The following is a 13,800-nucleotide window of genomic DNA, read 5'->3' on the forward strand; positions in this document are numbered from 1 at the left end:
TGGTTTAACCCAGGGTATCAGAGGCCGCCACCTGTACTCAATTCCCCATTTAGTTTCCTCTGTAAGGAGGACTTACTCTTTTGGGGAACGGTTAAGGAGTCCCACTAATAGTATTGGTTTTTTTCCCCCAACCTTATCTAGCTGAATTCCCAGCAATGCTTCCCACAAGAGCATTGAAATTCACTGGTAACGATTAAGTTGACACTCTTTATTACTAAGGATGTACTTCCCTATTTCTCTTATAAGTGAGAAGTTAATTCACCCCAAAATCTGGTCTTTATTTGTTTTAAAAACCATTTTCTCTATTCATTTAATTTATTAACCTTTCCAGTGGTTAATAAACACTGCTCTTCTCAGCCTGACCCTGCTATTACTACCTGGGAATACATTTGCTGAAAAATACTGGTTGCTAACTTTTAGAGACTTTTCTTCTCTTTTGTGACTTTTTAAAAATTCAGATATTCAAGTCCTACTTTAAAAAAACTACATTTGAAGTATTTTAGTAAAATTGGAACCGTAGACTTGAAAACTGGTACAGTGTTTATGGCACAACTAAATTGGTATTTCTTTTCTTATAATTGAAGTCAGTAGACTCGCAGTCGGAAAGCAAGATATAAATAGCCAGGAAACAGAGGTTGCTCTCATGGCCAAGTTATTTATCCCTTCTTACCTATCCTTGGTTGTCTTGGCCCCAGAGACTCGGCCCAATTACCTTTCCTCTGTTCATTCCACTTCTTAGGATTAAGATAAACACAAAGGTCCTTTCTGATTTAAGGATTTAAAGGTTCACCTCCATAGGGAAACAGGAAAGTAGCAAATGTTAATATATATATTAAAACACACACACACACTCTCTCTCACACTAGTGAACAGTGAGGCCCCTTACAATGAATTCTTTCTGGTGCCTGGAATACTTTTCTAATATCCATCCACGTGCTCATCTCTGCCTCAAAAGTCCTGTAGATTTCAGCTTTTATGTCACGTTCTCAGAGAAACTTTCCCTGACCTTCAAACCCATAAGACCTTCATGATCTGCGAACCCTTACCATCCTATACTATCCTATAGCATTATAGTGCTAATTAAAAAGCATATGTGTATTTAAATTTTTCGTGTCTGTCTTTCCTACTAAAACACAAACTCCATGAGAGGAGGGACTCTTGTCAGTCTTAGTAGACCCATATGTATATCTGCATCACAGAACCCAATGCCTTTTACAAACTCCATACTCAGTATTTGTAAAATTCAAAAGAGAGAACAAAATAAATAAGTAATCTGATAAAATTTCAAATAGATATTAGTGGGATAAAATAAAATAAATAATAAGCTAGGGAAAGGAAAGCCAGTGTGACTGAGGGAAGGAAGAGCACTGATTAAGGTTCTCAGGGAATGCCTTTCTGAGTACCTGACAGGTGTGCTGAGACCTGTCTGAAATGAGGGAGTGAGTCATGCATGTGTGCAGGAGGTGGGGAGAATCCAGGAATAGGGGCCAGCAAGTACAAGGTCCTGGAATGTCATATTCTTGGCTTATTCCATGAGCATCTTGGAGGTGTATGTGAGAGAGGATATAAGAGATGAGGCAGGCAGGAGACAGCTCATGTAGTCCCAGTTTAGGAGTTTGCGTGGTAAGCAAGGGAATGATATAATCAGATTTATATTATTTGGAAAAATAATAATTTTGGTTACTTTGTTGGGGCTGTACTGTAGGAATCAAAGATGGAAGCAGGAAGAACAGCTGTGTGGAAGATGGCAGCTTAGGCTAGTATGATAACAGTGGGTCTGGCAAGACATATTCAGATTCAAGAATATTTGAAGGTAGAACTAATAAGACTTGCAGATTGATTGGCTATAGCAGTTTGAGAAAAGGAGTAGAAATCAAGGAAGAGTCCTAGTTTTTTGAGCACTTGGCAAGTGTAAGCGACGTTATCAGAGATGCAGAAGAAAATTGAGAGTTCTGTTTTGGCCACATAAAATTTGAAATGTGTATTAGACATACATATGAATATGCTGAGTAGCAGGTTGCATGCATGGATCAAAACCTCAGGCAGAAGTTTGAGGCTGAAATATAAATTTGGGGGAAGTCAGGATTTAGATTGTATTGAAAGCTATGGGAGGATTGGGTGAGATGAGAGAGAAGAATAGGGAAAGAGAATGAGAAAGAAAGAATGAGAATATAAAATGAGAAAGAAGGGGGGAGTATAGGAAGAGAGAGAGAGGACAAATAAGCCCTGGGACATTCCAAACTTTAAAGGTCAAACAGAAAAGAAAAAAACAGCAAAAGACATGAGAAGGGTTGAGGAAAGAAGAAAACCAGGTGATGGGTATAGAGAATTCTATGAAGGAATTTGCTATATAGACAAATGAGGCTGTGTCTAGATAGAAACAAGAGGTCAGGGTAGGTTTTGGGGTTTTTATTTTTTTGTCTTTAAGATGGGAGAGTGTATACTTGGCATATATGCTGCTGGAGACAATCCAGTAATTGGAAGAAAAATTTAATAGAGGAGGGGAAAGATTATTAAGCCAGAAGAGGCCCTGAGCAGACATGAAGCAATATGAGCAAGTGCACATTTGTTCATCATTCCTGAAAAGAATCACTGTATGACAGAGTGTGGCACATTTGTTCTCAAATTATTGACTCTATATTCTGGCACACTGAGCAATTATAGATATGTTTGGAGAAAAGTTATTTGTCGTCAGAACAAATACTGATTGGAAGAGAAGGGAGCCTAACGTATGGCTACAGATGCAGAGATAATGGTACATTTTATGGTGGGAAAATGAAATTATGGAATGGTTAATAATAAGTTTTAAAATTAGATCAGTGAGGTCACCACATGTGAGTCACGTAGGGATATTAGAAGTGTAGGGTCAGAGTAAAAGATGAGAAATAATCAGAGCGAGGAAGCCAGTGGCAGTGTACTAGAACGTCAGGGGAATGCTGAGTGCTCACTTGAAAGTTAAGTTTAAAGTGAGATGAATCCCCAGAGTGATCTTCTATTTTTTTTTTCTCTATCAATTGCTAGGCACCCATAGAGTAAGTAGAATTGGGTTTAACTAGGTTTGGGGTTTTGCCAGGCAAGTGTGATGGAGGGAGAAGGAGCACAGGACCTGAAGATATTTACAAGGAGGTGCGTAGACTGATTGACCGTGAAATCTAAGCCAGGCTATGAAGGAAGTGGGAAAAAATGTGGAAAGTAGAATGGTAGTGGAGAATGGATTGAAGGTCTCAAGGAGTCTGAAGAATACTTAGAGTGAATGAAACTAAATTAAGTTAGCTGGAAAGATGAGAGATCAAGGTCAGAAAGTGAGAGCATGTTCACTGCAGCATTATTCACTGTAACCAAGGTGTGGAAACAACCTAAGAGTCTGTCAACAGATGACTGGATAAAGAAAATGTGACATATATAAACAACGGAATATTATTCAGCCTTTAAAATGAAGAAGATATGTCATTTGCGACAACATGGATGAACCTGGAGGGCATTATGCTAAATGAAATAAGCCACACATAAAAAGACAAATACTGCATGGTATCACTTATATGTGGAATCTAAAAAAAGTGGAACTCATAGAAACAGAGAGTAGAAAAGTAGTTCCTGGGGGATAGGGGAAATAGAGAAAATTTGGTAAAAGGGTATAAACTTTCAGTTGCAAGATGAATACATTCTGAGGATCTAATGTATAACCTAGTGACTACAGTTGATAATACCATATTGTATAATTTAAATTTGCTAAGAGAGTAGAACTTGTGTTCTTACCGCCCCCCTCCTCAAAAGATAAATGTGTGAGGTGATGGATGTGTTAACTTGATGGAGTTCAGAATCCTTTTATAATGTATACATATATCAAATCATCACATTGTACACTTTAAATATCTTACAGTTTTGTCAGTTATACCTCAGTAAAGCTGTAGGGAAAGAAAATAGAAAGTGGGAGGCAGAAATGAAGATTTTGGGGTGTGATCATTGGTTATAATAATGTAAGTATGATCCTCAGGTATATATGATCCATGCTGTATGACTTTTGAAGTCACTTATACATAATTATAAATGTTGTCAGAACATATTACTTAGATCTAATGATTTCTGCTATTGGGAAAAATACCTCTTGGATCAATCCAGTGAGACATGATTAGCTGGTATTCACAGCATTGTATATCATCTCAGAAAAAGAAATATGTGTTTCAAAACTGCATCTGCTCTTAGGTTCCTCAAAATATCGTTGAGCACATGTTCTATACAGTAAATAGAAGTGTATGCATAATTCATAGGGTTACCTAATTTCTTCCCAGCCAGTTTTCTCCTAGCTTTACCTGTTGGGAACATCCCACTTATAATAATATCAAAATTATTTATACCAAGTTTGGGACCTTGACATAAAAATAATATCATGAAGCTTGTAACTTTCTCTCTGAAATACTGCATAATCTACCTTTCTAGATTTGCTGACCCAAAGTAAACACTTCACTAAAATTCAATGGTTGATCTGATGTGTATACACTAAATCTAGTAATAATAGGACCTACACTGTAGGGTCGTTGAGAAATTAGATAATATATGTATATTAATAAGCACAAAGTCTAGCAGTATGCCCCACAATATAAATTAACTGTTATATAATGTGTACTACACAGTCAGTATTTGTTGAAATGAGTTCTTTGCTGTAAAACACTACATTAAAATACTAATTTCAACATAAGAACAAGAACCTGTTGAGTCTTGAGGAAAAGAAAGAGTAGACATTTAGTTATATAGTTTACCAAATGGTTTTCATTTCATCATAACATCTGTAAGCTTCTCCTTTTATACTTGGTGTTCTGTATTTCTTTCATAGGTTGTTATCTGAAAATCAATTCACTTTTCCCAACTTCTAAAAAGTTAATCTACCCTGAGGAGTAGAAAAATTCTTTAAAGATTTGTCTTTGTATGTATATCTCAAAGATTTATCACTCAAGAGCTTATGTTTTTACCTGTGGATATTTCTTCCCGTTGCAAAATTAACTTTTCTCCAGTCATATCTATAATTGCTCAGTGGCCAGAGTATGTAGTCAATAATTTGAAAACAAATGTGCCACATTCTCTGTTGTGATTTTGTGATTACAGTGATTTTCACTATAAACGTCTGTGTACAAGGTAACATTTCTTTAGAATCCAATTTGATGAAAAAGTAACGTTTTTCAAAAGGTCATAAAATAAGGCTAATTTTTCTGGTAGCCATGCCTTAGGCTCACTTCGGGCATATAAGGTCAAATTATTTTTATACTAAAGTCATCTTTGGAGGAGAGAGAAAATGAATACGTAGTTACTTTGATTACAGGGCCTAAAAATGTAGACAAATGTGTTATTTTTCTCTCACAAAGAGATTTGCCAGTTTCCTTAAATATTTTCCCCCTTTTGGTTTGATAAGTAGTACAGAAGGCATGTATTTGAAACTTAGAAATTGAACTGAGACCTCAAAGCTCGGTTCACTTAAGAATTTTACATCCTGGAGCGATGTGGCCACCAGAGTCGTCATAATTACAAATGGCATTTTCATGGAAAGCAGATCATTTGATTTGGATATATGGAAGGGGAGCCAAGTGACTATATATAACATGGTGTATCACATAATAAAATCCACACCAACAGCAAGAAATTTTGTTTCCACAGCATGAAAATGACATACGGCCACCAGCTGGAAAGGAAAGAAAACGTTCTATAACGAAAAACCCGAAAATTGGAGGTTTGCCTCTAATTCCCATCCAGCACGAGAAAGATGCAGCCCAAGCCCAGAGAAATATTGAGGTAGGTTAGGATTTTATTTGTTTTATATTAATTATAGCATTTGTTTTCTTATATCTTAATGTGATTATAAGTGCATTAATTATTTCATTGGCTTCAAAAGCACAGCAATCATCACTTTGAAAAGCATGGTAAAATCACATCTATCAAAAAAACATGAGTAGCCCTATGCCACACTTGAAATTTTATATTTTTTAACTTCCCTTAAATGATTAGTTTTAATAATGTCATTGACTACCCAATTAAATTTCACAATACCATTTATTTTCTTATCCCTAAAGTAGCAAGGCAATTTTAAATATATATACAGAAGTTGTGGTGGTAAAATTACAGTCTCAAATTAGTCTTACAAGTTCACTTCTAACATCCTTAGAATGAGCCCATGGCAGAATATGTCTGGAGCCATGGTAACTAGACTTTCTAGTAGTGCAATCAAATTCCACCGGTTTGGGAACTGATGGGATGTCTCAGTTAATTTAAGGAACTGCAAGATGACCCCTAAGCATCAGTAAAGAAGATTTGGCATGTTTCGTGAAAGCTGCTACTTGTTTTCCTTTTCACCTGAGGGGAGGGGGGAACATAAGCAGCATCAATCTTGACTTGAAGTTCAATCTCTTCAGGAAAGGACATAGGCTGTTTACACTCAAAACTCGTTAGGCACTTTGAGACTAATGCATGTTTCAATGCCTTAATTGAGTCCCTCAAAGCAAAAAGAAAAGCATGTAAAAAATATTATTTCTTCTTAGAGTCTAGGTTTGGGATTAAGCTGTTTGAATTTCTTGCTTTCCAAACAGAAATAACTTTTGAAGAACTAAAGCCATTTTAATTTAGTGACCAGATTATTTAAAAATGTTTCTCAATGCCTGTCTTTCCTTGAACATTTGTTTATCCCACCGTAATATTCCTCTTCTCTAAAAGATAAAAGCTTTGAAAATCAGAGTTTCCTTCCTTTGTTGCCTACTCAGTGTTTCTGCACTGATACAATCAAAGGGGAGATAGAAGACTCCAAGAAATCAAGAGCTTGTCCCTCCTGCCGTTCTGCATTTAGAGGTTTTTTAGTAATAAACTGCTCTGCAGAACTGTAGATTCCTTAGAACTTTAAGATTCTGGATTGGCTAAGAGTCACATTTCCCAGGAATACAAGGTTAAAGGACAGGTTAACAAATGAAACAAATGTAGAGAGTAGGTATGCCTTACTGGGAGCCCACCTTCTCCTGTCGTTGCCTTAGGATTGATTATGGAGCAAAGCAAAACATAAATTATTAAAGTCAAAATACATTAACCAGTATCCAGTATTGAATGGGATGATGGTTGAGTATGTAATAGATTGTTACCTAATCCCAAACCCACAATTTCAGAGACAATTTTTTTAGCCTACTTAAGATCAGAAAACTGATAAACTAAAGCTGCAAAGAAATTGTTAAAGGCCCTTAAAACAATTCCATGATACAGTAATTGCTGGAAAATTTATGAGTAAAGTAAACCAAGTTTTTTATAAATTTAGTGAATTTAGTGATGTGGCAATTCAACAAATTTGGCAAAGGATTTTTAAATATTCTAATGTTGGAAAAAACATAGAAAGTTTAAAAGACATTAAAACAAAATAACAATGGAAAATTTTACATATGAACCATAAAAATGTTTGTTATAGAATTAGATTAGATTCATGTAAATATGTAAGAAAATATATTTATAAAATGACTGACCACTTTTGATTGTTTTACAAATGGAAATGACTAATATTACTAAGTAGAATATACTCATAAGGAAAAAATATAGTCATGTCAATGGATATATTCAAGAAGAATTGTTTTTCAAAAAAGTTTTTGGCAGATTGATAAATTTTGTGACTTGGCCATGTGGTGATTTCCTGTTTCGTGACCTGTCTTGCTTTCATGAGGTTCTATTGAAATTTGTGTGAGGATACGTCATCTGGGCAGGAAGGGCTTCCTAGAGGAAGCAACTTCTAGAATTAATTGAGTAAGTTAGTGGTGAGCCAGCTGAATAAGCAGGGGAATGTAAGTTGTTGGCAAAGGAAATCATGCATGAAGAGAAAAACATAGTGCTTAAGACTGCACAATCTAGATGTTACCTATGGCCCTCCTACTTCTCCCTGTAAAATCTTGGGTACCTGCTTAGCTTTCTTGTGCTCACTTTATCTGTAAGCGCATAGGAACGATAAAAGCTCCTACCTCATAGGGTAGTTGTAAGGATTAAATAACATCATACATGAGAATTTATTAGAATAATGCCTGGCACATAGTTAACATTTATTGAGACAATGATAAGGAACTTGGAAAACAATATAGGATAAGTCACTAGTTTCCAAAATTGCCATTCCTTTTAAGAATGCTTTCTGTAAAACAAATAAAAATAATGAGCAAAGAATGATGCAACTGAAGCAGAAAATGGTGATCTAGAATCAACCATTAAACACCTGTCTCCCCATCACCATTCTAGAGCACAGTTGGATGCGGTGGAATGAAGCACATTGATTTCAGACTGACCAGTCTGGGGTGGATTCCAACCTCCCAGTTATGTGACCGTGGGCAAATTATTATTTCCTTGAGTTTCTATTTCTGCATCTTAAAACATAAATAATATACTTTTTAGTGTAAATAATCATAAAGTTTAAAGTACTATTGTGAGGATTAAATTAGTAATACAATTACATATTTTATAGTATGGAGATTATCAACTAATACAGTGAGTTTACTAGTGACTGTCATTTTGGAGAGTTTCTACTGTAATCTGTACATATTGGTCATATTATTTTTTGGTATTATGAGAGCTCCATAACCATTGGCCCACATCTGGATGTAATGGAAAATATATGCAGGCACAGACTAAAGCCGTGTGAGATATTTTCTCTGAGACCCCTTCCTGCAGCCTGCTGTGGCTATGACTGCTGGAGCTGCTCTCTCTGGGAGAGACAGACTCCATTTCAGATTGTCATTTCCATTCAAACAAATGGTTTTCTCTAAACACCCTTGGACACAAACTGGCATCATCTGGACCAGGTCACCTCTTGCTCCCCTAATTTCATACCTTACCTATCTTTCTTTTTAAATTATTAACACTTTATCTTTTAAGGACAGTACAGCACATAAACTGTGTCCTTCTTTCCCCAGTATTCATGTCCTTGCCTTTCTTTCCCCACAATATTCAAGGCACTCCAGTACACCATATTGTTCATACAAAGCACTCACTGCCCCGTCCTCTTGACTCTTTAACAGTTCGCTTCCATCACCTCTCCCCAGCTTCATATAAGGTTACATCATTTGGGCTAATATTATTGTTTACTTGAAATTTTAGCATTACGTGTATTAATACTTGGCCCTTAAATTCTATGTCTAAGAGAGTCCCAAAGTCTTTCTGCTGATTGTTGAAAGATAATGAGAACTGTTACTATGACGTATAAAACCATTCTGCTTGATCCTTAGTTTTCCTCAAGTAATAGATGCAAGTGAAACTTCAATAGGATTAATATTTATTTATAAATTCCCAGTTCCATTCCTGTGCTAATTAGCCATCATTTTCCCGACTCTTTGATATTTTGTTTTGTTTTTCTGTTTTTTATCTTGATAAAATACACCTAACATAAAATTTTCCATTTTTACCATTTAAGTTTCTAGTTCAGTGGCATTAATTACATTCAGATTGTTGTAGAACCCTCACTGCTATTTCTCATTATTTTAACATCCTTCTAGTGAAACTTTGAAATTAAGCTAAATACTAAATATTTATTCCTATCAATATTACAGTAGAAGAAATAGATTTATCTGAGTTATATAATCATAATCTTGACAGAAAATTCCAAATTGCAAATTATTTACAAATTATGTTTATGAAAATACTTTTATTCAGCTTGAATTTGTCTGCTAGTCTAGTTTCATGTCTGAACCTGCTGGACTTTAGGAAAATAGAGCAGAGTGTTATACATTTGAATTTCTTTAGACCTTCAGTTGCTATTTAAAAAATATTTATTGATCATTTCCTACGTGTAGGCACCGTACAGATTCATCTCCAGTGAATCAGTCAAACAAAAGTGAAAAACAAAAACCCTTCTAGCATCGAGTTGACTTTCTAGCAGGGCCTGTGGACAATCACAAGAGAGATGAATAACTTAACTTATCTAGTATATTAGAAAGTGCTAAGTGCTATGGGAAAAAAGAGAAAGATGAGGTGTCGCCTTTTAAACATTATTATATTGGACATCTTTAAAGACTATACTTTTATGCTGAGTATCATATGAAATTGAGTATTTCATACTTAGTATCAAACATGTTTTTTATTTTTTACTTTTTATTTTTTATTGCAGTAACATTGGATTATAACATTATATAACTTTCAGATGTACATCGTAATATATTTCAAATTCTGTGTAGATTACATCGTGTTCACCATGTGAAGACTAATTATAATCCGTCACCACACAAGTGCCTAAACCCTCCTGTTGCCGTCCCCACTTCCAATATCAGAGATTTATAACAATAAAAAATTCTTGAGATTTCTGCTGTCTATACTTTACAGTTTTACTGGGGAAATTTTGAAGAAATTCCTTCAACTCTTATGAAGAGAAAAATAACTTTTTTCTTCTCACCTGTGCTTACACCCTGACCCAATTCATTGGGGATCCTTTCTCTGTGGCTCGTGCCGCTGCTACATGCTTCACTCTCTGTCGTTCATTCTCATAGCTTACACTGGATAAAGTTCTGGTCCCCTGTGAGAATCTGATGAAAGTTCTGTACACCAGAAATTGCCCAGTCACAGGGTGTCCTGAACACTAGTTAAGAAAGCCCACCTCTCCACCATTGCAGGTGTTGTGTCACAATGGATTTCCGGTACCTGGAGGCCCTTACAGTTCACTGGATGAGTGTGTACTCTAAGCCACTTATACAAAAGTGGGTTTTAATCCATAAACATAGTTTTGAAAACACTGACATGTATATATATATCTGTGGAATTCTGATAGGCATTGTGAGGGAAAAAGATTTCACTGGTCAAATATTTTGGGAAGAGGGAAAAAAAGCAGAATAAGTTAAACATTTCTTTGCTATAATACTTCTCAGCATCTTTAATATGCTAATATGTATTGTGCATGTCAAAGACAGGGCTGTAGTACAGAGCATTTCATTGACTCACATGGGCATAAAGACCACCTTTCTCCTCAGTGTTGTGGCTACAGTGCTGTAGGAATTACCGATGCTCTCGAATAGGTGACACAGACAAGCAGGAGTGAATTGGAAGAGTCCAGTTAGAAATGAGAGTCAATTTGAATAACCTGAAAGACATCTTTGAAGTCATCTGTTAAATGCATGTTAAAATGAATTTCCATAGTCTACGTTCCAGTTGATTTTGTAGCTCTAATATCAGTATATAAATTCAGACCTACCACTTGTGCCAAAGTAAAATTAGAACCTCCGTCATAAAAATAAGCTCTAATATAAGAATCATCAACTTCTATATGGAATGTATTTTTTAAACTGAAATTGTGCCAAACCTGTGAGACATTTTATTTTATTTTTAGAATGCCAGAGCAGAACTCGAAAGGCTGCGGCTCAGTGAAAATCGTGATGGAGAGTCTGGAGATCCCAGCTTAAAGGAGAGAGCCTCCATTGTGGCCCACTGCCTGGAGCACAAGGACGATAAACTTCGACATCGCTCCAGAAAGCATCGGAGTTTCAACTGTCTGGAGGACACAGAGGCTGCGGTCCTTCATGGGCAACAAAAAGGCCATAAAGGTCTCAAGACATTGAGGAAGACTGAGGACAGGAATGGCAAAGCTCCTCTGGACTCTGATAATAAGTTACCTGCAAAGGTCATTGAGGAACTTAGCGTGGTTCTACAGCGGTCAAGAACCCATCCAAAAGAGTTACAGGGTGAGCAGATCTTGCAGAAAGAAATAAAATGAATTGTCTTGCAAATTATCTTTTTTAATATTGTGTACATTTCTGTGCAAACCAGGAACCAAACTGTAAGATACTTCATGGTTTGTGAGATTTGTCTAGCTGTACGTAAGCATTTAAAGAGCATTTTAAAGTATGTATGTATATATGGGATAAGTATAAGATTAACTTTATTTTCGTCTGAACAAAACTTGTATAGTACAACTGTATTAGCCTTGTGTAAGAAGGCATTGGGTTACTTTGAGTGGCCAACCTTTTAAAGTACTAGTCCGTTAAGGGGTGTAATTTATGAGCAGAAGTCTCAAACTGTACTGTATTGTATAAAATACTGTGTTTAAATGAAGCCTATGAAACTATATGTAACACATTTTGCACTTTGAGAAACCTTGTATATTAAGTTACCATATGTTTTTAGGTTTACGTAGGGTTCACATTAGGGAAACGAAAGGGAAGTAAGTTGAAAAAGGGGAGGATTTCTTTTAGTGGCTGCCCTGTCGAACACTGGACTTTTAAAAAGAGGCAAGGAGTTAACAAATGTCCTAAAACCCAAGGTCAGTTAAGATTCTTTCTAGTTCACTATTGACCAGAACTTGTTAATGAGAAATTGCTTGTTTAAAAAAAAGTCTAGTGACTAAGTATTTCCCAAGAGTAATTTTCAGCCAACAAACATGAACAAAGGCCCTGGCCACTCCTGTTGACGGTGTTAGTGAACCAGCCACAGTATACATCACTACACTTCAGTTCTTCGTAGGTGGCTGCCGAGAAGAGCCTTACACTGCATTGAAGAGCTTGTGGGCACAGGACCTGGCATGATGTCTTTGCACTGTTGCTATATACAAGCAATTTCTTTTTTAGAGTTTCTTATTGTGTTTTTGGTACAAACAAAATTCATTGTCATGGTTTTGTTGTTGCTGTTTTGTTGTTTGATTTTTGTTATTTTACTTTGTTCATTTCTTGTTATTTTAAGTAAGATTGTAATGTCTTTCTCTGCAATGTCAGAATTAACTGGAAATTAACAACATATGTCCATGTTGGGGTAAGGGGTGGTTTAACTCTTCTACTCTTTGTGGGGGCCGCCAGTTAATCTACTCTTTTTTAAAAAAATAAAGCAGTATTCTCCTCCCTGTGCCTAATGAAAAATGGCAAAGTCCTCTATTTTTGCTTCCATGTAAAGATCAGCTACAGAGCTGATTTTCCTAAGGCAGACGATACTATCTAATTATAGTTCACATTAGAGCCATCACTTGTTCATCATTTTCTTTAGAATTTTATTAGAGTTGCTGGTACGTTTTGATTAAAAATTATTTTATGTAGCTAAGCTTTATTCCTGGCATTTCTTTTATTTTTCCCTTCTATTTTTCAGGTGTCTTTTTATCAGAATTTGTCTGTATATAAAGGCCCATACTTTGGTCACTTCAATCCTAGTACAGTTATATGCTGTTAAATGCTATGAATTTCTTCATTGTAGAATACTGATCACTTATATTTGGTAGGGATAAAAAACGTTTACCCTGGGTATGTGATATTTATTCTTTAAGTAAGTCCAAATAGGTTGGAAGTTTTTTTAAAAAAAAGAAAAAACTGCAGGTCAGTTTATGAAATGGGTAGCACTACTGAGGAGCTGTTCTTTAAAACAAGAAGTCATGGTATTTAAACTATTATTCCTAATGATAATATATGTTTTGTGAAATAAGGAGGCATATGAAAATTAATGTGTTGGACCATGGGAAAGTGTCTGGAGTTTTTACCTGCCTTATCTGAATGAATATTTTTGAAACTCGAGCTTGAAATCTAATAGCTTCTGTTTCTCTTCCTTTCCTGTTGAATTGTCTCCATTTTTCAAGTGTAAGATGAGGACTAATGATGACATCTCATATTTTGAGTAAAAATTAAAATTGTTTTACAAGTCCACTTGAATGTGACCGTCTTTTTATTGTTTTCAGAAGTTGAAGGTTGTTATTATGAAATAGTCTTTCCTTTTTACCCTTCTTAAAATTTTAATTTAATATATACTTCAAACTAGCTCTGTCATTTTTTCATACACTTCAATATGAATATTGTTCCACTTTAATTGATAAATACATGCAGACATGACACAAACAGATTGATGATA

The 13,800-nt window shown here is 35.6% G+C and overlaps 1 protein-coding gene across 10 annotated transcripts in view; it reads left to right on the forward strand.

The window, feature by feature from the left end:
• The window catches only part of ARAP2 (ArfGAP with RhoGAP domain, ankyrin repeat and PH domain 2), a 173,438-nt gene extending 161,607 nt beyond the window's left edge, over window positions 1-11,831 (forward strand). For all 10 annotated transcript variants that reach the window (XM_070506079.1, XM_070506080.1, XM_070506072.1 and 7 more), the window contains 2 exons: window positions 5,647-5,781; window positions 11,309-11,831. In XM_070506079.1, the coding sequence (XP_070362180.1) occupies window positions 5,647-5,781; window positions 11,309-11,692 (519 nt within the window). In that variant the 3' untranslated portion in view covers window positions 11,693-11,831. The remainder of the gene's footprint in view (window positions 1-5,646; window positions 5,782-11,308) is intronic.
• The last annotated feature ends 1,969 nt before the right edge of the window (window positions 11,832-13,800 follow it).

Source organism: Equus asinus, chromosome 3 (assembly GCF_041296235.1).
Source record: "Equus asinus isolate D_3611 breed Donkey chromosome 3, EquAss-T2T_v2, whole genome shotgun sequence".
In the NCBI taxonomy this organism is placed as follows: domain Eukaryota; kingdom Metazoa; phylum Chordata; class Mammalia; order Perissodactyla; family Equidae; genus Equus; species Equus asinus.